This window comes from Symphalangus syndactylus, chromosome 12 (genome assembly GCF_028878055.3).
Source record: "Symphalangus syndactylus isolate Jambi chromosome 12, NHGRI_mSymSyn1-v2.1_pri, whole genome shotgun sequence".
Lineage (NCBI taxonomy): Eukaryota > Metazoa > Chordata > Mammalia > Primates > Hylobatidae > Symphalangus > Symphalangus syndactylus.
The window spans coordinates 32,254,531-32,282,015 of record NC_072441.2 but is presented as its reverse complement, the minus strand read 5'-3'; the positions used below and the strand labels follow the sequence as shown (position 1 = coordinate 32,282,015).

Sequence of the window (27,485 nt, the reverse complement as noted above, 5' to 3'; positions counted from 1 at the left end):
TTGTAACTGAAACAATATTTGCAATGTACAAAGCACAATATTTTCAACTCTGTTCTACTTTGTGTTCTAAACACACTGGTTGAAACCTACTGGCTGAAAAACAGTAATTTAAATTCTGACCAGCACAGAAGATTCTGAGGGTACATTTTCTAACGGCCTTTATTCCTCCCTCAGAGCCCCACAGCCAACTTGGGAAAGTAAAATGGAGCATCTGCTCGTGGGACAAGTGACTTGATCTTGAGAACTTGGATAAAGGCCACCCAGAAGGCCAGGTCCTCCATGTCTGGCCATTCCTCAGTGCTGGCTCCTCCTTCTCTTTCTGCCCCTTAAATGCTGGTGTTCCCCTCACTGTTCTGTTTTTGGTCCTTTTATCACTCTCAGTGATTGGATCTATTTCCATAGCTTCTGCTACCAATCAAAGAAAATTACTCATAAATCCATTCTCTAGGCCCCAATTATCAATGCTCATCTACCTCATGTGTGTGTGTGTGTGTGTGTGTGTATGTGTGTGTGTGTGTATTTTTTTTTTGACAGGGTCTCACTCTGTTGGCCAGGCTGGAGTGCAGTGGCATGATCTCAGCTCACTGCAACCCCCACCTCCCAGATTCAAGTGATTCTCCTGCCTTAGCCTCCCAAGCAACTGGGACTAGAGGTGCTTGCCACCATTTCCAGCTAATTTTTGTATTTTTAGTAGAGACAGGGTTTCACCACATTGGCCAGGCTGGTCTCAAACTCCTGACCTCAATGACCTCCCTCCTCAACCTCCCAAAGGGCTGGGATTATAGGTGTGAACCACCACACCCAGCCCTTTTGTACAAGTCTAACTGAATCATCCCACAGATTTCAAACTCATTTAGTCCAAAATTGTATTTGTAATTTCTTTCCTATCCTATCTACTCACCCATATCTATTTCTTTGCCAGCTTTCCTCATCTCAAAGAATGGCAGCATACTCCCTCCCTGAAGCCACAAATCGGAGATCATCATTTGCAGTCTCTCTTTCCTTTACTTCTATGTCCAACAGGTTACCAATTCAATCTTATTATTCAGTGGTGTGCAGATAAACATTTAACAATCAGCTCTCCACACTAAAAAAATTAAAATAAAGAGCCCTGACTTACAGGACTTACCTATTTCTCTTTTATGAATATCCCATTATAGCTCATTTGAAACAATCAACCTGATGCCAATGAAGGAGGAGTTGGGAAGAGATGTGTACAAATGGCTCCAGCACACCACCATCTATTCCTCCAAACCATTTCTCTTCTCTTCATGCCTACAGCCACTGCCTTAATTCATGTCTCTCGCACTGAACAAATTATAGTTATTATTGTTAATAGAACCTTTATGATCTCCTAAACTCTATCTTATATCCCTTTATCTAATAGTCTCCAAAATATCTTTGTAAAATTAAAGACTCACCATGTTACCCCTCTGCCTCTTCATTGCCCAGTCTTTGTCTTCATATATAAGGCCCTTGATATATTTGTTCTCTACTGACTCTTGAGCTTCATTTCCTGTGACACCACCACCTATAACCTCTAACCAAAAACACTGGCAAACAAGGTGTTCCCAAATACATGATGCTATTCTGTACCTCTGTAACTTTGCTCATTCTGTTCCCACTTCCTAGGACAACCTTCCCCAATTCATTCACTAAGTAAGCACTATTCATCCCTTCAGACTCAACTCAAATCTCTTTCCTTAGAAAGCTTTTCCTGGCTGGGTGCAGTGACTCACACCTGTAATCCTAGCACTTTGGGAGGCCGAGGTGGGCGGATCACGAGGTCAGGAGATTGAGACCATCCTGGCTAACATGATGAAACCTTGACTCTACTAAAAATACAAAAAATTAGCTGGGCATGGTGGCACGCGCCTGTAGTCCCAGCTACTCGGAAGGCTGAGGCAGGAGAATCGCTTGAACCCGGGAGGCGGAAGTGGCAGTCAGCTGAGATCGTGCCACTGCACTCCATCCTGGGTGACAGAGCAAAACTTCATCTCAAAAAAAAAAAAAAAAATAGAAAGAAAGAGAAAAGAAATGAAAGCTTTTCCTGAACTTCTTAAGTACACTTGATGTCTCCCACCTTTATACATCCAGTATATTTTAGCACCTCTAATCACCTTTATTAAATTTATTTATTTTTTCATATCCATCTCTTCTCACTAGACATGAGTTCCTAGATCTGGATCTTATTCATGCATGTACCAAGCAGGTGGTATGGTGATGGTATACAGTAGGCTTTCAATAAATGGTGACTACTATTGTCTAGGGCAACTAATACCCTAAGACAAGCATATACTAATTGCTCAACAAATGTCTGAATGGAAACATATCAGTGTGCTCCTGCTATCTTCCCAAGGCCAGAGGAATGCTAAAATACCTGTACCTTCTAGATTATTAGGAAGCCCAAGGTCTACTTCCATAGTCAAAGAACTGGTACTATAATTTTTTTCCTATTATCCTCTATAACTTCCTAGTGCTGCCATAACAAAGTACCATAGGCTAGGTGGCTTAAACAATAGAAATTTATTTTCTCAGAGTTCTAGAGGCCAGAAGTTCAGGATCAAGGTTTCTCTAGGGTTGGTTTCTTTTGAGGCCTCTCCTTGACTTACAGATAGATAGTTATCTTCATGTTCAAATGGCATCCTTCCTGTGTCTGTGTCTAAATTTCCTCTTCTAATAAGTACACCAGTCATACTGGATAAGGGCCCACCCTAATGATGTCATTTTAACCTAGTTACATCTTTAAAGGCCCTATCTACAAATCCAGTTGCATTCTAAGGTACTGAAGATTAGGACTTCAACATGTGAATTCTGAAGGACACAATTCAGCCCATAACAGCCTCCTGCTAGATTATGAGCTCCTCAAAAGGCAGGAGCCCTAACTTAGTCTTCCTCCTTAGTATTTTCTATGCCACACAGAGTACCTGAAACACAGAAGAGTCTCAATAATTTGTGAGATACATAAATTTAAAATCTTCCTAGAAGTATAGTCAAAATTGGTAATTATGGTCCCCTCCAAATCTGATGGCCAGCACCAAGGAAAATGTGACTTTACTCTTTCTCTGAAAGAAAGTTGGATGCTGTCATCATCTCTAGATAGTCCACTGCTAAACAGCTATGTATGGGCACTCCGCTCATAGCAGAAAAATAAAATCCTTAAGGCCAAACACCCACAACCATTGACAATACCCTTCTCCCTCCAAATCTATTCGAATACTCCCAGACTGACAGATATCATACATGGCTACAGTCAGATTCAAAATCAAGAGAAAATCAATACTGCTGTGCCTGCAGAACAAGATATAACAGCTTAGAAGAAAGAGCAAAACGGGCATCTGCTACTTTTTTCCTACCTATAAGGAAACTTATCCCTTCCTGGTAGGTGTGATTTTGGTAGGTCTATCATATAGCCTGCCTTCCCCATTATCAAGATGGGCACAAGACCTACTTAGTTGCTCCACCTCTCCCAGGAATTTGAATCCTGAGTGAAGTGATATGAAAATAGAAAATAATTGCCAAGAGTCAATTCAGCCAGTGCCATGAAGGGTTCCTGGTACACACGTCCCTGAAACAGGCTTGGTTCCTGACCTTGTCAAGGCTCATTGCCTGTTTCTGGGACCTACATGGTAGTCTTCAATAAATGCCTTTTCCTGAAATTAGATAGTGTTTATTACGTAGCTCTCCATCAAAGAATATTAACAGATGTAATGGCCCCTGGAAGTGGAGTGTAGCTAGCAGTGGACCTAAAATATGGAAATGAAGGCAGGCAGTAAGGATTTCCCTACCCACTACAAAGAAGTGGTGCTTGCAGTCCTAGTTACGCCATTGCAAAGCAGCCAACTATGCTCCTTCCTCTTGTGCTTTGGGATATAGTCCACATGCCTCTCCAGGCTAATTCTTTAGGGAAGTTGGTAGGAAAATGTCAAAATACTGGTGCATATAGCCATTTCTGACAGCTTTTGTTAAGATCCTATAAGTGACTTAGCTACAGCCAAGGTGGCCTATCTGAATGCAGAGAAAACTCTGCCTCACTAAGACTGGCCCTTCTCCTGGTAGAAATCCAAGAGGACAGAGAATTAGGCAATCATGAAGGACTATGAAATTTGAATTCTTGGCCCTGAGTCAATAATAATGCCAGAAAATACAGGAAAAAAAGGAAGCAAACATAGCAAAAGATAAGATTAGGACCAAGAGAATTGGGGGAAGCCTGATTCCCCAAGTACCCTCTGATGTATGTTCCCCTCTCTGGCAAAGAGCTAAGCACTGGGATGAAGCCAAACGATGAGGAACAAAGTAGCTTTGTCTTTATCCCAGAGGCAAAACAATAAGCAGAAAAATTCAGGGCTGGAGGACAGGCAGAGCAGCCAGGCTTACTTTTAAGAAAGAAACCCCTCACGCTAGGGCCCAGAGTCAAGAATCAATCCACAGCACAGAAAATGCATAAAGACCAGCAGCTTGAGTTAAACTTCCATAGAAACCTTGGAAAATAAAAACTTATTCCTCCAAAGTCAATCTCTGGATGTCCTAACCAACAGCACTACCAGAATTCAGGATGCTCAAATAATATACCTCTATCAGGAAAATCCTACTCAGGGTACTTCGCAAATGTGTCCATTGATTTCATGAGGCAACAGAAAGCCAGTTCAATAGTAGTTAGGTACACAAGGCAGTGAAGTATACTGACTCTACTCATGTCTACGACACTGAAGGGAAAATATAATCATGGAACAATAATAGCTAAATACAATGACCTTTGTAACATTTAAGACTATCACCAACCTAGCATCCAAGTTAAGGTATACCAACAACTTTCTTCAAAGACATAGGGTCCAAAAGATTTAGATGCAGACAATGGGGAAGAAAAAAAACAGAGAGAAATTTACTCTGGAAACAGATTGTGTAGTGGAGATCAATACAGAAAAAAATAGATTTCTTGAGTTGTGCTAATAGAATGGCTTTGATTTACAAAGAGTCTAAATCAAATAAGAGTATTTATCTCAAACCATCTACACCCTGTCAATTTATTTCACCATGGTATCTGGGGAGTTAGGTTACCAAATGAAGCCATCTTGAAAGGAGTTACTGGATAGAAACCTGAGTGCTGCTTTCCTTCCTCTGAGAAGTGAGCTCAGATGCTGCAAGGCACCAGGCAGAATCACAGCATCTACAGAGGTAGTTCCTAGAGTGCTCCCTCCAGGAGGTACTGGTATAAGGCATCTTTTTCTTACACCTTCTGGAAAACTGTCTCCCACAGGTAATATAACCTACACTTGTAATTTCTATTAAATGGTGCAGAAGCATGTAGAAGCAGAGAAAAAATTCTAATTCCATATGCCTAGGACCTGTCACTTACTTGCTAAGAGAGAGAAAACATAATTCCCCAGATCCACTGCATTCTTCCATTATTTCCAATAACTGCCCTGAGAAAATGGCATTAGAGACAAACTAAATGGAATATTTATGTTCTGTGAACAAAGGAAAGAACATAGGGTGCGTGGGGTCACGATGAGTAAGAGCAAGCCTGAGATGATTCTGCTAAAGATATTTTAACGCTGATGAATGCTAGGCCTTGGTTTGGCTTATTAAAATAGTCCTGGGTGGTAAGAGAGAAGCTGGCACATTTTTCTGTAGATGAGATAGCCCTGGGTGATTGAACAACAGTTGGGATACAGCTGCCATGGCTAAAACCAAGCAAGTACAGATGTCACCCCAAAGTGGAAATAATTTCATACCATCCCATGCTGCCAAATTTAAAATGCCAATGGAGGAAAGGTATTGGGGAAGGGGGTCTTTAAAATGGACTAGATAACTATTTTAAATACCATTCTGTATATAACTATAATTTTTGCTGCTGAGATCTGTAAGCAACAGTTATTATGGTTTAAAGAGCTCAGTCAAAAATCTTGCTGCTCAGCAAAATGAAAACAATACAATGTGCTGTTCTCAGAGACAGGAACAGCCACATCAAATTCAGTCACTAGACATTAGACTTTGTAATTTCAAATGTTTGGAAAATGTCCTTTTACAAAGCAATAATTTTCTCTTTGTTCTTCCTTCAATAGTTGTCTTTCTTATAAGTAGTGCTACCATTTTCTATGTTTTAACTGATATGTTAGATAAGAAGGCACTAAAAGCACATAGTACCATATCACAGTACTCATTTCCCTTAGAAAGATAAACCAGGGAAAGGGAACATTTCACACACCCGCCCACCAACCCCTGACTTACCAAATGCCTTCTTAGGTTCTATTAACTTCATGGTGAAGAGTTCCTCCTTTTTTAATTCCTTTAACTTCTTAGCAACATCATAGTGACGCCACCCAACAATATTTTCTCCATTTATGGATTCAATATGATCCCCAACACAGATTGTTTTAACTGAGTCAATAACACCACCATCTCTAATTCTCTGAAAGAAAATTGATGATAACATAATATAAAATAGAACTGTGTAATGAATGCACCAATCTCATCTGATCTTGGAAGCTAAGCAGGTTTGGGCCTGGCTAGTACTTGGATGGGAGACTGCCTGGGAATATCAGGTGCCACAGGTTTAAAAAAAAAAAACTGTGTAACAGTACTTTTTATGCTTTTGAGACATTAAATACAATGTATTGACATAAGAATGCAGTCTGATGTTCAGTTAGAGATGGAAGACTGGGCAACCAAGAACCACTATCTTACCTCCAACCATTCTTCGTCTTCCTTATCATTCAGAATTCAGCTCACTCATACACCACCTCCTCTGGGAAGCTTTTCCTGACATTCCCAACCCACTCCCCCAAGAATGGGTAAGGTGCCACTCTCATGCTTCTACAGTACGTTTTGCTGTATATGCTGAATTCTAAACTAAGCACTTTACATTTGTTATTTCATTTAATTCTAACAACCTTTATGAGATTCTCATGTCACAGGTCAGGAAGATTAAAGCTTCAGAAGATCAAGTAATTTGCGAGATTCAACATACCACAGTGTGATTATTCATTTACTTCTCAGTCTCCACTACTAAACTAATATCCTTGAGGACAGAGATGGTCTTATTCACTACTGCATGCCTGTGCCTAGTATGATATCTGCAAAGTCCCTTCATTAGTGATTACTGAATCATTTCATCACATAAGAATAGAGCTTGAGATTTTTCAATTAGCTGCATTTAGTTACAAATGCAAAGACACAAAGAATAATACCATCTTAGCTAAGATGCCTGATACCCAATAAAAGATAAGTATGGTTATCATTTTGGGAGCCAGTAAGGGTGATTTGATGCTATTGTTTTTCATTTATGTATTTTAGATGAAGAGAATGTAGGACCCCAAGGACAAACTTCAAGTTGGTCTTTCTTAAATCTATCTTACTTCTCTACAATACAACTGTAGGGTAGAGTCTCAAAATGATATCTAGTATTCCCAAGATGGCATCAAGAATTTCTGAAAGGATTTTAGGGGCAGGAGCTCCAGAAAACTCTTCCAGAATTGCAGAATTGCAGAAAACAGCCCTGCAGAGAACTGTACAAGTTCTTCCACGGTGATGAGGAATGGGGCAAAATGAAGGCCATAATCTGTCTCGGAAGTCCTAAATCCTTCATAGGAATGATAGCAATATCAGGAGTGGCTGCTATTGTATAATAAAGGTTGTGTATTCTTTACCCTTGCTAGGTGGAAGTATAACATCTTCTCAATCAGCAGGGTGATTGATCATTGTGTCCAGGAGCTAGGAGAAAACTGATCTCAACTACCTCCAGCATCTCTGTCATATGGTCATCAGGAACAAGAATAACTTAGGAAGGTTAAGCATTTTTAATGTTTAAATTGCATTATTATAAATCAAAACTCAAAACAGATTTCTCTTTTACCCCAAATTTTAAGAATATTGCTACGTTCATTCATTCTAATAGTGACTGTTAACATGCCATATGCAAATGTCACAATAATGCCAATTTACACAGAGCTCACTGTCATTAGAAATAGTTAAGCAAAGAAACCAGAAGTTTCATAATCTACTGACATTGTTTTATTAGAAACCCATATTAAACTTATATCTCTAACAGAAACAATGGGAACCACTTAGTACAACTAGAGTTTCTAAACTGTCATAGAAAAATAAGCAAGATTAAAGAAAAGACTAGAGTCTAAAGAAAAAAAAACTATTAAATATTTTACACAATTCATAATTCATCAAAGAATTCAATAATCTATATTTAACTTTGATTTTTTTCTTAGTTCTTATTCTAATTTATCTCTTGATACATCTTGAACTTATTTTTTTCTTTGGTCAACTACACCATACAAATTTCAGAGTCTCATCACACAGTATTTTTAGCTTAAGATTTAGAGTTACAATTTTATTTAAAATAAGCATTATATAAAAGTTAAAGACTTTGAAGACACATCTGAATCTCACCAGTGAATTAAAGGTCAGAGTAACAGAAATCTAGGGTTGCAGAGGCCCATGAGTCGCCTCAGCAATCCTAGAGATGCCTCAGCAACCAGAAGAGTGCCCAGACAGAGGGAGGAAAGGCAGTTACCGGAAGTCAGAGCAGACAGCAGGGTGAGAATCCAGGTAGCAAGAGAAAAGTCACAGCACATTTCACTATCAGAGGCAGCAGATAAGAATCTGGAATGAAGACACAGGAAAATCAATATAGGAAACTTGGAGAAGACGAACCAGATAAAGAAGCAAAGTTGGAGACATGGATTATATATTTTATGGGTTACCTGAGCCTTAGCCTCCAAAGTGGGTAAAATAAACAATATGGAAGCAATGGAGACAAGTTTCTGAAACTTAATGTGCTTTGATAATCATACAATAACCTGACAGAGATTAATAATATTGCCAAAGGTACTAATCAGATGCAAAGGAATAAGAAGGAAAAAAGAGAGGCATTAACGCTATACTTTATTTACTGAGTTACTTATACTATTCTCTATAACACTTAGGAAATTTCACCTGTCTTTGAAGCTTGATGGTGCAAAAGGTAGACAAGATTTATTTATTTATTGGAAGATAGGATTTACATTATTAAACACAGAAGTTTCCAACCATTTCAGATCATTATTATAATATCTCCCATTATGTTCATACCATATATTTAGAGAATTCTGCCTTCTCATCACAGATGTCAGCAGAAGTCTAGGGCAGCATACACTGTAATGCCCACATTAAAAAAGTTAGAAAGATCTCAAGTTAACTACCTAACATCACAACTAAGAGAACTAGAGAAGCAAAAACAAATTAAGCCCAAAGTTAGTAGAACACAAGAAATAACCAAAACCAGAGCTGAACTGAACAAGACAAAAAAGAAAGCATTCAAAAGATCAATGGATCCAGGAGTTGGTTTTATGAAAAAAATTAGTTACATAGGCCACCAGCTAGACTAATAAAGAAGAAAAGAGAGAAGATCTAAATAAACACAATTAGAAATGATGAAGAAAATGTAACCACTGACCCCACAGAAATAAAAATAACCATCAGAAATTACTATAAACACCTCTATGCACACAAACTAGAAAACTAGAAGAGATGAATAAATTCCTGGACACATACACTCTCCCAAGATTGAACCAGGAAGAAACTGATTTCCTGAACAGACCAATAATGAAATTGAATCAGTAATAAATAACCTACCAACCAAAAAAAAAAGCCTAGAACCTGATGGATTCACAACTGAATTCTACCAAATATACAAAGAAAAGCTGGTGCCATTCCTATAGAAACTATTGAGGAGGAGGGACTCCTCCCCAACTCATTCTATGAGGCCACCATCATCCTGATACCAAAACCTGGCAGAGACACAACAAAAAAAGGAAACTTCAGGCCAATATCCTTGGTGAACATTGATGCAAAAATCCTCAACGAAATACTTGCAAATCAAATCCAGCAGCACATCAAAAACCTAATCCAGCATGATCAAGTAGGCTTCATCCCCAGGACGCAAGATTGGTTCAACATAAGCATATCAATAAATGTGCTTCATCACATAAACAGAACTAAAGACAAAAACAACATGAGTATCTCAATAGATGCAGAAAAGGCTTTTGATAAAATTCAACACCCCTTCATGTTAAAAACTCTCATCAAACTAGGTATTGAAGTAACATACATCAAAATAATAAGACCAATCTATGACAAACCCACAGCCAACATTATACTGAATGGAAAAAAGCCAGAAGCATTCCCCTTGAAAACCAGCACAAGACAAGGATGCTCTCTCTCACTCCTACTTAACATAGTACTGGAAGTCCTAGCCAGAGCAATCAGGCAGAAAAAGGCAATAAAGGGCATCCAAATAGGGAAAGAGGAAGTCAAACTATCTCTGTTTGCAGATGACGTGATTCTATATCTGGAAAACCCAATAGTCTTGACCCAAAAGCTCCTTCAGCTGATAAACAACTTCAGCAAAGTCTCAAGATACAAAATCAATGTACAAAAATGCCTAACTAGCATTCCTACACACCAACAGCCAAGCCAAGCACCAAATCAGAAAGACAATCTCATTCACAATTGTCACAAAAAGAATAAAATACCTAGGAATACAGCTAACCAGGAAGGTGAAAGATCTCTACAATGAGTAAATATTTTAATGACTTTGAAAGTAAAAATTTTGATGGGAAAGCCAAGAAATAACCCTGTGGGGCAGGATGACGATTAGAGACATCGTTACGCATTCATAATTTTTTTTTTTTTGAGACAGTCTCCCTCTGTCACCCAGGCTGGAGTGCAGTGGCATGATCTCGGCTCACTGCAACCTCCACCTCCCAGGCTCAAGTGATTCTCCTGTCTCGGCCTCCCAAGTAGCTGGAATTACAGGTGTGCACCACACCCAGCTAATTTTTGCATTTTTAGTAGAGATGGAGTTTCACCATGTTGGCCAGGTTGGTCTCGAACTCCTGGCCTCAAGCTATCCACCTACCTCAGCCTCCCAAAGTGCTGGGATAACAGGTGTGAGCCACCATGCCTGGCCCAATTCATAACTTCTAATAAACACATTCTCTAATTCTACCACTGAAAGGATCTAGAAATAATGCACTCCAGTAGCAATGTATGAGCACAGCTAACACCAGAACTTGACTTCAATGTATGAGCACAGCTAACACCAGAACTTGACCATCAATCTCTAGTAAAAATCAGAGCTTCTAAGAGAAATAGTTGATTCTAGGCCGGGGGAAAAGGAGATACAAGATGGGTCTAGAACATCTTGTTGTGTTCTAGAAAGTAAGAACCAACTCAATAAAATAACAGGAGCCATGTCAAAAGGACACGGGGGCCCACTTACAGGGGTTCCTGCAGGCCAAGTCTCAGGAAATTTGAGCATCAACATAATTGATAGTAATAGACTATAAACCACTGAGTAAAATACAAAGTCATGTACCCATGTTGACAACAAATAAGGGCAGCTTTTTCCCTACCACAAAATGCTTTCAGATAAACATATAAGGAGTGATGGAATTAGAAAAATCATCATTTTTTTCAACCATTATAGGAAAAATTAATTCAGGCAACACTCATCAACAGATGCTAAATTTGTGCCATGCAAGTAAGAAAACAGGATATTTTCATGATATCAAAGCATCTCTCCACAATTACGTATCACAAAGGAAAATAATTTTGTAGTGAAAAAGACTGATGGACACTACCTCAGACAAGTGACAAAAATTAACGTCACAAACAATGAGACAAACCAGTTTCATGTACCTTCTGATGTGGTGCACTGAGAAGGACACAGCATCACTTATGTAATTTTCCTGCCAAAAATGCACAATCTATTTATCAACAAGAGGAAACCTCAGAAAAACCCAAATTCAGGGACATCCTATAAAAGGCTGAGGAACTATTCTAGATTAAGGAAGACTAAAAAGACATGACAACTATTCTAGATCATAAAGAAGACTAAAAAGACATAAATGAAATACAGGATCCTAAACTGGACCTGTAGGAGGGGAAAATAGTGAACACAATTAGGACAACTGATAAGACTACAGTGTGAACTATAGATTAGTTTGAAAGTATTATATCAATATTAGACCGTATGAATTTCATAATTGTACCATAGTTATATATAAGAGAATATACTTGTTCTTAGTAATTACACTCTGAAGTACTAAGGGGTAAAGAGTATATATGTGTGTGTGTATGAGATAGAACAAAGAACTCAAACATGGCAAATGGTAAAAATTGGAGATTTGGATAAATGATTTATGGGAGTTCTTTGTATTATTACTGCAATCTTTATGTAAGTTTGAAATTATCCTCTCCCAATTTTTAAATAATTTCATCAACCATGTGTACAGTATAATATGCATCTCTCTTCTAAGTTGAACTATATGTTGGCAGTTTAGATTATGCCTTGCTTTCTCCTTTGCTAACATGCCCTATATCTCCACAAGGCTAGTGACTAGTACTCTGAGGCAGGCACATGTTTGACAAAGCATTTTTTAAAAAATAGAAAGACAAACTCTGAATGTCAGAGGCTAAGATTTTAAAAATCCACATGTTTGTGAAACTTCCAAGCCCTTCTCTGCTGCCTGTGCCTCATGTCCTGAGCTTCCCTTGGATAATCCCATATGACTTTCCCAGTCACAGATTTTCCATTTGGTCACTCACTCAACCTTCAGCACAGTCATATCTTTTGCAGAGCTAAAAATAGCCATTCTATCAAGTGGGAAGTGAAAGTCCCATTTACAGTTAAGAAGATAACTTCCCTAAGATTATTTAATGGTGACAATGCATCAGGAAATCAAGATTTGGACAAAATAAAGGCACAAAATATTCTCTGTTGCATGAAGTCTATCAGTAATTCTTAATCGAGTAAATAGAAGTGCCAGCTCTGAAGTCAGACCTCATAGATCCAAATCCTGAATTTGTCCAGCTGTATAACTTTGGGCAAGCTACTTAACCTTCCTGATCCTGTTTCCACATCTGTAAAATAGAGTTGGAAATAGTACCTATCCATGGATCTCATAGGCATCTTTTTGAGCAAAAGAAGCCAAAAATAGTGGAGTATATAATATATGATTATATGAAGTTCATGGCAATAGATGCCAGAATAATGGCTACTTTGCACGGAAAGATTATTGACTGGGAAGGGGCACAAATGAGCCTTCTGGGTGGCAGAAATGCAATTTATCCTGATCTGGGTGATGGTTAAACAGGGATAAGTATGTAAACATTCATTAAGCTGTACATTAAAAATGTCTTATACTGCAACAAAAAAAAATACAAAGAAAAAACATAATACCAACCAAATAGAATTGTGAGAATTAAGTGAGAAATTGTATGTAAAGTACCTAGTACATGCATTCAATATAAGTCTGTCATTATTATAACTATTACAATAACAGAATTGTTATTTTTAAGAGATGAGTCTACCTTTCTCCTCAGTTCTTATTTTCACACCATTTCAAACTTTTATCTTGGCTTTGAAGCTCTATATCAATCTCTTTGTATTTGAATAAAGTAATTACAGTTGGCCCTGGGTATCCATGGGGGATTGGTTCCAGGACACGCCATCAATACTAAAATTCCACTGGTGTTCAAGTCCCTGGTATAAAATGGTGTAGTATTTGCATATAACCTATCCACATCCTGCTATACACTTTAAATCATCTCTAGATTATAATACCTAACACAATGGCAATGCTACGTAAACAGTTGTACTGTATTGTTTAGGAAATAATGACAAGTAAAAAGGCCGTACATGCTCGGTACAGATGCCATTTTTTCAACTATCGTCAGTCTGTGGTTGGTTGAATCCACTAATACAGAACCTACAGATATGGAGATCCAACTTTATATACTTCCTAAAATTTTGAAGAGCATTTTTAAAGAAGTAAATAAGGCAGTCAAAACTATGAACAGTTGGAAATAACACTAATTCAATGGAAATAAACCTGAAATTCATCAGATGTTAAAACCTACAGACATGGAAAAGCTTACGTGGATAATGAGTAGGCACCAGGGTTAGACTTTCCTTTCAGTTAGTTCCAAATTCTAGGGGAAGTTTAAACTAAAGGGAAGAAATTAATAAAATAGTAAACATAAACTGATGTCTGAACATTTTTCAAATGAAAGTGAAACATTACCAATTCATGCATCCTTGCTGAGCTGGCTCTCACTCTGAAGATCATTTCTAACTTTCTTTGGCCTGGTAGATTCTCTTAAATGTTATCCTCAATTAGGTTACACTGTTCTTTTTTAAAACTTACCTTTATAAAAGCATAGCCAACGCCGTTATCTGTAATGGTGAGACCAAGTGAATCTTCAGATTTATATACATTCACTTCTTTTTTGATTCCTTTCACATGGGCAAATATGAAATCTTCTAGTCCTACTTGTCCTCCTAAGAGTCTTTCCATGTCAATTTTAGGTGTGTTTAAAGTACAATATAAGATCTGCAAAGAAAAATAAAATGTCAGGTCCATTTCCACTTGGAATACATCTGACTGATAATTTATTTATAAATATTTATTGACTGAAATACTCCTCAATTTATGATGTAAAGAGCTACATCATAAAATGTGTTTTTATGTTGGCTAGAGAGATTCTGGGACACATTTTCAGACAGTAGCATTAGGTAACATGTATTGAGGGTTTCCTGTAGGCCAGGCTTCACACTAGACAATTTACATCCTATTATCTCACTTCATCTTTACAGTAACTTTATAAAGTACATTGGTATCACCATATTACAAATGAGGAAACTGAAGCCTGGTAAAAATAAGTAATTTGCCTGAGGTCACACAGCCAGTACTTGTCAGAGCCAAAGATTTGAGTTCAGGTCTCACCAATTTCAAAGTGGTTTATGCCAAGTGACCTGACATTTCATAATGCTGAAATCAAAGGTTATAGTCCCAAAGGTCTGCATCATGCATACATTACAATTAAAATATAGGCAAGCCTATATTTGAAAGTTGGTAAATACATTTTTTAAATATAGACAATTTTATTTATCTTGCATTATAGTGCCTGAAAAAAAGCAATTTATTTAGTGAATGAGGTGTTAAAATCAATATGTTTTAGAACTAAAATGGACTTTAAAGACTATTAACCCAATTTAAAAAAAGGGTGAGGGGGGCCATGGAATTGGGGTCTGGAGATTTTAAGACAACTTGTACCAATTCATGTGACAGTAAAAAGAGAGCAAAAAAGAAACCAAATGGTGAAAAGTGTGGAGATTTCAAAGGGGCTCTTTATGTTTACCAAGTCTTTATTTGACCTCATTTTCCTTCAAAAATATGACTCATTTGACTAAAATGTGCAGTGCTACTCAAGTTTGTCAACCATAATCTGGGTAACTTGTGGGGCCCAAATTATAGAAGAAGAGAAGCACGGTTGAAAAGGTATCATCGGTTAAGAAGCTAAGTTCAACAAACATGTATTGAGTAGCTTCTATTTAATAAGCCAAAAAGGGCATTTTAATATGGCTGTTTCATGCCAAAATAACTAAATGAAATTTATCAGGTAATGCCCACCACAGACATTGCAAGCCTCTTCCTCCATCCCGGATTCTTACCTCAGGCCTCACTCTCAACCCTCTCCCAGTATCGTGGAGTTTCACACCAGTGCTAATTCCTACCAGAACCTTGATTGAGCCTTAACACATCCATAACCTGCATCCCGCTCAGAAATAGGGTGTACTTACTACTTACTGAATGGCTTTTTAGGCCATGTCAAAATGTGTCTGAATCAGAAGAGCTTCATAAAATAAAGCTGTCCCTGCTATACAATCAAAGGTCAAGAGTGTTCCGCCAAGCTCAGAGCAAATCCCAGAGGTGTGTTAAAGGAGCTAGTGATGAGGACAAAACAAAGGCCACTGGCTACAAAATAGTGAATGCCTACAGGGAACAACTATGGCCCCCACCTTGTCCTCTTTTCATCCCAGTCTTTGTTGAGCCTTCAATTTAACCCTTTATGTTCCTGGCAAGGGCAAAATACATTCAGCTTTGTAGATAATAAGTTTTTGCACATATTCTCCAGTATAAAAATGATATTGTTCTCAGGCGGAAAAAATCGGTTAAGTCAAGAATGGTGCATATTTCTGATCCTAACTGTAAAATCAATGGCATATTAGTTTGCTAACAAAAATCACTGTGAATGGGTAGAGGGGGAAGGGAGTATGTGTAGAAAACAGCTTTTCTGACTCTCCTTCACAAAATGATCGGAAGTAAGTAGAAGAAACAACATTTTTCTCCTCCTTATTTTGTTTTGTTTTGTTTTGTTTCCAGTGAATCTGTCCATGGTATTCATAGTGGGTCCCAAACACCAATATAAAAGCAATTTACCCATTAGCTAGGAAAAAAAAAATTAAAATACCATGATGGTATAACAGGATAGAGAAAAACAAAAGAAAAAAAAGGAAATCTCACACAAACTGAACTTCTAATGACCAAGCCTCTTCCTTTGCTTCCTTTCTTTCAACTTTTCACATGCTTCAGTACAGAGCAAACATTAGATTTCCTGCAGGTAGAAGAACCCTTTTCCATCATGCTTCCTCCCGTGCAGAGTAACATTCCATTCTAGACAGCCAAAAGTTGGCAAGCAGGGCATTAGTTTCTTTTTTCTGGAAGGAATGGAGCCAGCTATATCTTTCAGTGAATGGAACTCCATGGGAAGCTGTATTGAAAACCTGTAGGAATGTGATAGCCACTGCAAGGTGGAATAAGAGCAGCAGGTAACTAAAGCTCCATGACTTCAGATCAGTTCTTCATGGGAGAATAAGAAGCTATCACAGTATCAATGCACAACTATCAGGAAATATACCTCTAAGTATGTGATAAAGGTCTAGAAATTCAAGCAACCTCAAAGATTTTATATTTTGAACTGCAAAATAAGAAAGTGATACACTAGTTTCTAAAGAATGCAAAGTTCCTGCTCATTCACTCATCAAAACATAATGAACATTTAAGTCAAAAGGAACCTTAAGAAGCTACTGTGAGCTTTCACACCCTCACTCATACTCATATGAGAACAATAAAATTAACAGTGAAGTGGCCATATTATCAATGCTCCTCTAAGAAATATTTGCTTCCAGAATCTAAATAAGCTACACAACAGGCACTGAAAGGCAGCATTTAATTTTTTTTAATAAATAACACTCTCTGATGGACAAACTAAACTAAATCAAAAAAGATTTGGAAAGTAAACTCATAACAAGGTATCACACAACATAAGGAAAATGACTGATTCAGTAGACATAATCTTAATGATGTTTTTCATTGTAAAATGAAACCCTTAACACCTTCTGGGGTAATCTGTATTTGCTGCTTTACTGTCATCATTGCCTATTTCCATAACTGATGGAGTACCCATGGCTACTTCATTTTCTAGAGCATCACTGCCCAATAGAAATACAATGTAAGCTAAATAATTTTAAATTTTCTAATAGTCATAGTAACAAAAGTAAGAATAGCTGAATTAATTCAATTTAAAATTATATAACCCAGTATATCCAAAATATTGTCATTTCAGCCTATAATAAATGTAAAAATTATTAAGATGGTTTTCATTTTTTAAATTAAGTTTTTAAGATCCAGCATGTATCTACCCTTACATCTTGTCTCAATTTGGAAGAACCAGCTACATTTAAAGTGCTCAGTATCCAAACTCGGCTAGTGGTTACAACATCGGGCAGTTCAGCTTTAGAATTTCATGTCTTTAGGCTGGGCGCAGTGACTCATGCCTGTAATCCCAGGCTTTGGGATTACTCTGGGAGGCTGAGGTGGGCAGATCACCTAAGGTCAGGAGTTCGAGACTAGCCTGGCCAACACAGTGAAAACCTATCTCTAAAAATAAAAAAAAAAATTAGCCAGGCATGGTGGCAGGTGCCTGCAATCCCAGCTACTCAGGAGGCTGAGGCAGGAGAATCGCTTGAACCCAGGAGACAGAGGTTGCAGTGAGCCGAGATTGCACCACTGCACCTCAGCCTGGGTGACAGAGCGAGACTCTATCTCAGAAAAAATGAAAAATAAAAATAAAACGTTTTAGTAAGTAGGGATTTTATCTTATTAGCCTTATTTGTCTTATTGCAGGGGTCCCCAACCCCTAGGCTGCAGACTGGTACCAGCCCTTGGCCTGTTAGGAACCAGGCCACACAGCAGGAGGTGAGTGGCAGGCAGGCAGGCATTAGTGACTGAGTTCAGCCTTCTGTCAGATCAGCAGTGGCATTACACTCTCATAGGAGGATGAACCCTAATGTGAGCTGCACATGCGAGGGATCTAGATTGCCTGCCCCTTATGATAATCTAACGCCTGATGATCTGAGGTGAAATAGTTTCATCCCGAGACCATCCCACTTGTCCCAATACATGGAAAAACTGTCTTCCATGAAACCAGTCCCTGGTGCCATAAAGATTGGGGACTGCATGCTCATGACTCTGCCTTATCTATATGGAAGACAGACTAATTGAAGGAGAAAGCTATTGCCCTTTGGGGCCAGAAGATGGAGGGCCTTGAATTGTTATTATTGTGCTAGACATCAACATCTTCGATATCTATTCCCTTTCCCCCTAATCTTCCTTTGGAAACTTCTCTTCCCCATTTTAAGCCATATGGTAGCTTGGGTGGGAGTGACCACATCCTCAGGTTTAAATTGCTTAATGACTACCAATTTAAGCCAAGAAAATCCAAGAATGAACTTATTGGGGGTTTGGGGAAAGAATCCTCTTCTCTTTTCCATAGAAGCTACCAAACGGTGGTTCTCTCTCCCTCACTTCTTCTAAATTATATGAAGTCTAAAATGACTGCAGTTATCACTGCAAACATTAGAAGAGGGCTGGCAACAACGCTGACATGAGGAAAGCAGAGCCTCTGGCTCCAGTCTTACTTCAAGACAGTCAGGAGTGGGCACTGGAGATTGTCCACTCTTTTCCCCTCCTAACACAATTCCCAGATGTGTACAGATTGCAAGCACTTTGGAGGAAAATGATTCACATGCCCTGTTCCAGGCATAAAAGCGAACTAGCCTAAGTGGTGGTTTAGGTGTAAGCATGTGGCCCAATGCCAGTTTATAAGACATAGGAGGAAGATGTCCAGGAAGCTCTGAAAAAGATTTTTTCACGCCTAACAAAGAAACATGGAAAGAGACAGTCCCTTTCTTCCTCTGTATTTTGCCCTATTTGTGGGTGGTCTAGGAATTTCTACCACCATCTTCCTGCCAGCTGAGAAAGACACCAATGCCAAGAATGGCAAAGCAAAAAGAAGAAATAAACCTAAGTCCTTGGTGACATCGGTGAGTTGCTCAGTTAACCAATTTGGAGCCCACTCTACCTCTTTTATTTATTTTGAGACAGCGTCTCACTCTATCATCAAGGTTGGAACACAGTGGTGTGATCATGGCTTCCTGCAGCCTCAAACCCCCAGACTCAAGTGATCCTCCTGCCTCAGCCTCCCTAGTAGCTGGGACCACAGGCACATACTACCAAACACAGCTAATTTTTTTATTTTTCATAGAGACATGGTCTCACCATGTTGCCTAGGCTGGTCTCAAACTCGTGGGCCTAAGCAATCCTCCTGCTTGGCCTCCAAAAGCGCTGGGATTACAGGCACAAGCCACCACACACAGCTCTCTTTTATGTAAAATAATAAGTTATCTCGCTTTAGCCAGTTTGAGTAAGTAGTTTTCTGTTACTTGCAGCTGAAAACACGCTGTCTGATACACAGTCCTATCCCAGAACGTTTAGTTACATGAGTCAATAAATTTCACCAAGCCATCCTGGGTTGGATTTTCTGTTACTTTCAACTAAAAGGTTCCTAACTGATAGAATCATTATGACTTGTATCTTTATAATTCTTCATACTTTAAAAGTTCTTTCTGCCTACCATCTCATTTTATCCTTTAAAAAATATCTAGCCGGGCGCAGTGGCTCATGCTTGTAATCCCAGCACTATGGGAGGCCGAGGCGGGCGGATCACGAGGTCAGGAGATCGAGACCACGGTGAAACCCCGTCTCTACTAAAAATACAAAAAAAAAAAAAAAAATTAGCCGGGCATGGTGGCGGGCGCCTGTAGTCCCAGCTACTCAGAGAGGCTGAGGCAGGAGAATGGCGTGAACCCAGGAGGCGGAGCTTGCAGTGAGCCGAGATCGCGCCACTGCACTCCAGCCTGGGGGACAGAGCAAAACTCCGTCTCAAAAAATAAATAAATAAATAATAAATAATATCTAAAGTACATGGTGAATTGTGTTTCTTTTAATACACTGAGGTATTATGGCATCCTAATTTCATATTCTATCACCCCCAACAAAAATTTCAGACAATCTCTCCTCCTTACTTCCAATATCAGTAAAATAAATAAATCGATAGACTGGAACAGTCTCATTCTTGTAATGTGTTAAATAGAAAGAAGAGAAAAAGAAACATAAGAGATGAAAATAATGGATTAAGAGTTAAGAGTTCTGGATCTAGTTCCAATTATGTACCCTTCAATCTCAGGGGGTTTAGTTGAGTCATTTGGCCTCCTTGATCCTCATGTAAATTGTGGCATTATTAAAGTTTGGTCTACATCAAATGGTCATTACAAAAATTCAGTAAGTGTATAAATATACTTTTTAAACTAAAAAGCTCTCAGGAGGCTGAAGTGGGAGGATTGCTTAAGGTCAGGAGTTCAAGACCAGCCTAGTTGCCTCAGCGAGACTACATCTCTTAAAATAAAATAAAAAAATAATTATCTGACACATGCCTGTAGTCTCAACTACTTAGGACTGCGGCCGGAATATTGCTTGAACCCAACAGTTCAAGACTGCAGTGAGCTATGTGCTGTGTGCTATTACACTCTAGCCTGGGTGACAAAGCAAGATCCTATCTCTAAAAAATAAGTAAATAAATAAAAAGACTCAATTTAAAGGTTTTTATTATTATTCCTGGAATACAGGGCTTCTTGGATAATGATATTTATACTTACGCTTGAAAGCTTCTTAAAGTGCATGAATTTTCCTGAAGTATCAGATTTTGCTCCTTTTTAATATCATAACCAGGAAAAATTGCATTTTTCCTCATAAAAAATTATCCTTCAACTTTTGTTGTTGAAGGATAACTTGCAGACAGTTTTCTTGCTGTGCATTTATATTAAATTGCTACTTTCCTCAGCATTTTCAAATTCTTAACACATGGTTATGATTATTCATCACTGAAACTCAATATGGCTAGGAAGATAAAAGTTTGAACTATCGCACAGAGCCATTAATATCAATTAATATTGCTTTTTCTCTGGTGGCACCATTATATACTCCACAATGTGCTTTGTGAATAGCATTAAATAAATCATTTGTCATTAGTGTTTCAAAAGATATTCTGGTCCAGAAACAGGTTAACAAATCTCTCCCAAAACACATCAAATTCATGTTTAAAACTCCAGGAAGTCCACTTCCAACTTTCTTTTGTTGAATGCCTTCCTTAAACAAGAACTGAGCTGGCCAAAGATTCTACATGTTCCAAAGATCTCTGGAACAAATTATGGGCTTATGCAGCTAGAGTTACATTACTTGTATATGTGATTTTAAACATAAGCAGTATTATTATTTTTATATGACTACCCTCCTACATCTCAATCTACCCCCAAAATTTTGCTTACTTTTTTATACTGTATCTCAAATAAACATTATAGAAATATCAGCCAATGTCATTATAGAAAATAAAGAGAAAGTCTGGGTGTGATGGCTCACACCTGAAATCCCAGCACTTTGGGAGGCCGAGACCGGTGGATCATTTGAGGTCAGGAGCTCGAGACCAGCCTGGCCAACATGGTGAAACCCCATCTCTACTAAAAATTAAAAAATTAGCCAGGTGTGGTGGCGTGCACCTGTAGTCCCAGCTACTCAGGAGGCTGAAGCAGGAGAACTGCTTGAACCCAGGAGGTGGAGGTTGTAGTGAGCTGAGATTGGGCCACTTTACTCCAGCCTGGGCAACAGAGTGATACTCTGTCTCGAAAAAAAAAAAAAAAGGCTGGGTATGGTGGCTCACGCCTGTAATCCTAACACTTTGGGAGGCCGAGGCAGGCGGATCACGAGGTCAGGAGATCGAGACCATCCTGGCTAATACGGTGAATCCCCATCTCTACCAAAAATGCAAAAAAAAATTAGCTGGGCGTGGTGGCGGGCGCCTGTAGTCCCAGCTACGCAGGAGGCTGAGACAGGAGAATGGCGTGAACCTGGGAGGTGGAGCTTACAGTGAGCCAAGATCATGCCACTGCATTCCAGCCTGGGCGACAGAGCAAGGCTCTGTCTCAAAAAAAAAAAAAAGAAAGCGAGAAAAGAAATCATACTTTCCTCAGGAGTTAGTACCACATATTTATACATAAGAAAACCACCTGGATTATGGTTCCTTTGTTAGTGACTAAGGTTTTATCTGGGTTGTTCTTATTATCTAAGTCTCAAAGACTTTTCCTCAAAGAGAAAAAATAATAATTATTTGACCTCCATCTAAATTACTGTCCTTAAAGTTACAGGAATTAAAAACAACCTGAAACTAAGAATAAAATAATCATGGGGGAGAAAAAAATAGTCATGTACCCTAAGTGCTTGAAAAGAAAGGATCAGCTCTACCTAAGCCACAGGGAGAGAATCACACTGCTCAAAACTCTTCCAAAAAGCTCTGAGTGTCTTATGCTAAATAATCGCCCCAAAATATCTGGTAAATGTGTCATATCAAGGAACTTCTAGAACTCAAACTAGTCTTCAATTATACGCATAGACTGGGCAACTGCTCGTCTCTCTTATTTGTACACAGTTTGGATACTGGCTCCCACTTCCAGTGAAGTGCTGTATCATGAAAGTAAATGAGCTGGGGAGAGGAAGGTCAGCAAGGACTTTTTTCAAAATCAACATTAAGGTCCAAGAAACACTGATTAATGTACCAGCTACTTTCACATGTTACCTCATTTAATTCTCAACAACAATTTTATGTGAGATGTATCATAATACCATTTTTTTATAGATTAGAAAACAAAGGTTTAGAGGAGAAAATGGCTTGTGTAGGGTCACATATGTAGTAATTGGTGCAACTGGGATTCCAACCCTGGTTGTCCAACTCCAAGGTGTTTTCCCAGCAATGCCTCTCTGACAATGATTATCTGTGTGGGGACATCTAAGTTACTGATCACTTCCTAATGCATTAGCTGAACTAAATCCTTGTGAGTCAGGTCATGAAGACAAGTATCAATATGCCCTGTGCAGAGAAGAAAACCAGCTCAGACACGTCAAGTGATTTGTGTAGGGTCACACAGCTAGCGAATGACAAAGTCAGAATTAGAATTCAGGCTTTTTCTAACCCAGGATACTGTAGCTGTGATGTAAATATAAACACAGCTTTGAATTTAAAACTTTTAGAAGACAGGCATGACGGCACACACCTATAGTCCCAGCCAAGGTAGGAGGATCACTTGCGCTCAGGAGTTCGAGACAGCCTGGGCAACTCAGTGGGACCTCTTCTTTTCTTAAAAAAAAAAAAAAAGAAGAAGAAGAAAGAAGAAGAAGAAAAAAGAAGAAGAAGGAGAAGGAAGGAGGAGGAGGAGAAAGAAGGAGAGGAAGAGCAGAAGAGGAGGAGGAGCAAAAAAAAAAAAACCTTCTAGAAGAGACTATACAGTTTTATACTCTATATGGAGCCAAATATACTGTGTTCATTTAATAAACCCCTCACTTTCTAAAAGGAGTAAGACCGTTTGCATAATATAACTATTTATAATTAGACTTTAAAAGCCAAACATACATATCAAAATAGCAATATTAATTAAAATTATTATAAATGATTTTAAAATTTATTCCCACTAGTTTTAAAAATGACTAGTTACATTTGTTTCTTTGTATTATAAACACAGTAATTTAAAATCTCAGCCTATTATTTTCCCAGTATAATGCGTGTAATAAAATTTCTAGGATTAGTTTTAAAATACACATTATTTTATATATACAGTGCCTCTGACTTCATCTTGTCAATAGCTACAGTCATCTAGAAACAAGTTTCACAGGCTGGAAAAGATATAAAATTGGCGACAAGACAGTTATTTAGAAACATGATACCGTATGCTCTATTTAGAAGTTCATGAGTATATTGTATAAAGCCCTGTCCTGAACTGTGTAGAACTTTCTATAAATGATTCACTTCTAAATTAGCTACCCTGGGTCAGCAGTGGCAAGCCTTAAATAAAAGGTGAATCATCACTCTTTGTGCTCTTCTCCAGTAGAACTACTTTTTTCAGTATTACTAATGAGTAAAATAATATGACAAATAAGAATTCTATCCAAAAAAAGAAAAACAGTCAAATTCATATTTTGAATCTACCAAATGATTTCCCAGCATAACCAAAAGAACATTTTTTTTACTATTGAAATATAACAAAGGGAACTGTGTATCCAAGAAAATCAAAATCCCAAAGCAATACTTGAGACACAAGAAAAGGATAACCAAAGCCTGGCAGAGACATAACCAAAAAAAGAGAATTTCAGACCAATATCCTTGATGAACATTGATGCAAAAATCCTCAATAAAATAGTGGCAAACTGAATCCAGCAGCACATCAAAAAGCTTATCCACCATGATCAAGTGGGCTTCATCCCTGGGATGCAAGGCTAGTTCAACATATGCAAATCAATAAATGTAATCCATCATATAAACAGAACCAAAGACAAAAACCACATGATTATCTCAATAGATGCAGAAAAGGCCTTTGACAAAATTCAACAACACTTCATGCTAAAAACTCTCAATAAATTAGGTATTGATGAGACGTATCTCAAAATAATAAGAACTATCTATGACAAACCCACAGCCAATATCATATTGAATGGACAAAAACTGGAAGCATTCCCTTTGAAAACTGGCACAAGACAGGGATGCCCTCTCTCACCACTCCTATTCAACATAGTGCTGGAAGTTCTGGCCAGGGCAATCAGGCAGGAGAAGGAAATAAAGGGTATTCAATTAGGAAAAGAGGAAGTCAAATTGTCCCTGTTTGCAGATGACATGATTGTATATCTAGAAAACCCCATTGTCTCAGCCCAAAATCTCCTTAAGCTGATTAGCAACTTCAGCAAAGTCTCAGGATACAAAATCAATGTACAAAAATCACAAGCATTCTTGTACACCAATCACAGACAGAGAGCCAAATCATGAGTGAACTCCCATTCACAATTGCTTCAAAGAGAATAAAATACCTAGGAATCCAACTTACAAGGGATGTGAAGGACCTCTTCAAGGAGAACTACAAACCACTGCTCAATGAAATAAAAGAGGATACAAACAAATGGAAGAACATTCCATGCTCATGGGTTGGAAGAATCAATATCGTGAAAATGGCCATACTGCCCAAGGTAATTTATAGATTCAATGCCATCCCCATCAAGCTACCAATGACTTTCTTCACACAATTGGAAAAAACTACTTTAAAGTTCATATGGAACCAAAAAAGAGCTCACATCACCAAGTCAATCCTAAGCCAAAAGAACAAAGCCGGAGGCATCACGCTACCTGACTTCAAACTATACTACAAGGCTACAGTAACCAAAACAGCATGGTACTGGTACCACAACAGAGACATAGATCAATGGAACAGAACAGAGCCCTCAGAAATAATGCCGCATATCTACAACTATCTGATCTTTGACAAACCTGACAAAAACAAGAAATGGGGAAAGGATTCCCTATTTAATAAATGGTGCTGGGAAAACTGGCTAGCCATATGTAGAAAGCTGCAACTGGATCCCTTCCTTACACTTTATACAAAAATTAATTCAAGATGGATTAAAGACTTAAATGTTAGACCTAAAACCATTAAAATCCTACAAGAAAACCTAGGCAATACCATTCAGGACATAGGCGTGGGCAAGGACTTCATGTCCAAAACACCAAAAGCAATGGCAACAAAAGCCAAAATTGACAAATGGGATCTAATTAAACTAAAGAGCTTCTGCACAGCAAAAGAAACTACCATCAGAGTGAACAGGCAACCTACAGAATGGGAGAAAATTTTTGCAACCTACTCATCTGACAAAGGGCTAATATCCAGAATCTACAATGAACTCAAACAAATTTACAAGAAAAAAACAAACAACCCCATCAAAAAGTGGACGAAGGACATGAACAGACACTTCTCAAAAGAAGACATCTATGCAGCCAAAAAACACACGAAAAAATGCTCATCATCACTGGCCATCAGAGAAATGCAAATCAAAACCACAGTGAGATACCATCTCACACCAGTTAGAATGGCCATCATTAAAAAGTCAGGAAACAACAGGTGCTGGAGAGGATGTGGAAAAATAGGAACACTTTTACATTGTTGGTGGGACTGTAAACTAGTTCAACCATTGTGGAAGTCAGTGTGGCGATTCCTCAGGGATCTAAAACTAGAAATACCATTTGACCCAGCCATCCCATTACTGGGTATATACCCAAAGGACTATAAATCATGCTGCTATAAAGACACAGGCACACGTATGTTTATTGTGGCACTATTCACAATAGCAAAGACTTGGAACCAACCCAAATGTCCAACAACGATAGACTGGATTAAGAAAATGTGGCACATATACACCATGGAATACTATTTAGCCATAAAAAATGATGAGTTCATGTCCTTTGTAGGGACATGGATGAAACTGGAAAACATCATTCTCAGTAAACTATAGCAAGGACAAAAAACCAAACACTGCATGGTCTCACTCATAGGTGGGAATTGAACAATGAGAACTCATGGACACAGGAAGGGGAACATCACACTCCGGGGACTGTTGTGGGGTGGGGGAGGGGGGAGGGACAGCATTAGGAGATATACCTAATGCTAAATGACGAGTTAATGGGTGCAGGAAATCAACATGGCACGTGGATATATATGTAACAAACCTGCACATTGTGCACATGTACCCTAAAACCTAAAGTATAATAATAATACGACTCCTTATCCAGTTTGCCAGTCTTAAGAAAATGTGGCACATATACACCATGGAATACTATGCAGCTATAAAAAATGATGAGTTCGTGTCCTTTGTAGGGACATGGATGAAACTGGAAAACATCATTCTCAGTAAACTATCGCAAGGACAAAAAACCAAACACTGCATGTTCTCACTCACAGGTGGGAATTGAACAATGAGAACTCATGGACACAGGAAGGGGAACATCACACTCCGGGGACTGTTGTGGGGTGGGGGGAGGGGGGAGGGACAGCATTAGGAGATACACCTAATGCTAAATGACGAGTTAATGGGTGCAGGAAATCAACATGGCACATGGATACATATGTAACAAACCTGCACATTGTGCACATGTACCCTAAAACCCTAAAGTATAATAAAAAATAATAATAATAATAATAATAATAAAAAAAGAAAAGGATAAAGAATTGGAATAGGTGTAAGTCTTGCCTTTGTGGACGTTACATAAATACTAAACCAACGAATAAAATAAATCAAATGCATATAGCCATATATACATCATCCTCTCCCACAATCTTTCTACACTCAGAGGATACCTGAGCTTATCTTAGTCTAATAATGCTG

At 38.4% G+C, this 27,485-nt stretch overlaps 1 protein-coding gene across 8 annotated transcripts in view; it reads right to left on the bottom strand.

Moving 5' to 3' along the window:
* GIPC2 (GIPC PDZ domain containing family member 2) overlaps nucleotides 1-27,485 on the bottom strand; it is a 96,297-nt gene that overhangs the window by 43,362 nt on the left and 25,450 nt on the right. For all 8 annotated transcript variants that reach the window (XM_063624174.1, XM_063624175.1, XM_063624170.1 and 5 more), the window contains exons 2-3: nucleotides 14,205-14,390; nucleotides 6,232-6,412 (exon numbers count right to left, since the gene is read on the bottom strand). In XM_063624174.1, coding sequence (XP_063480244.1) covers nucleotides 6,232-6,412; nucleotides 14,205-14,390 — 367 coding nt within the window. The remainder of the gene's footprint in view (nucleotides 1-6,231; nucleotides 6,413-14,204; nucleotides 14,391-27,485) is intronic.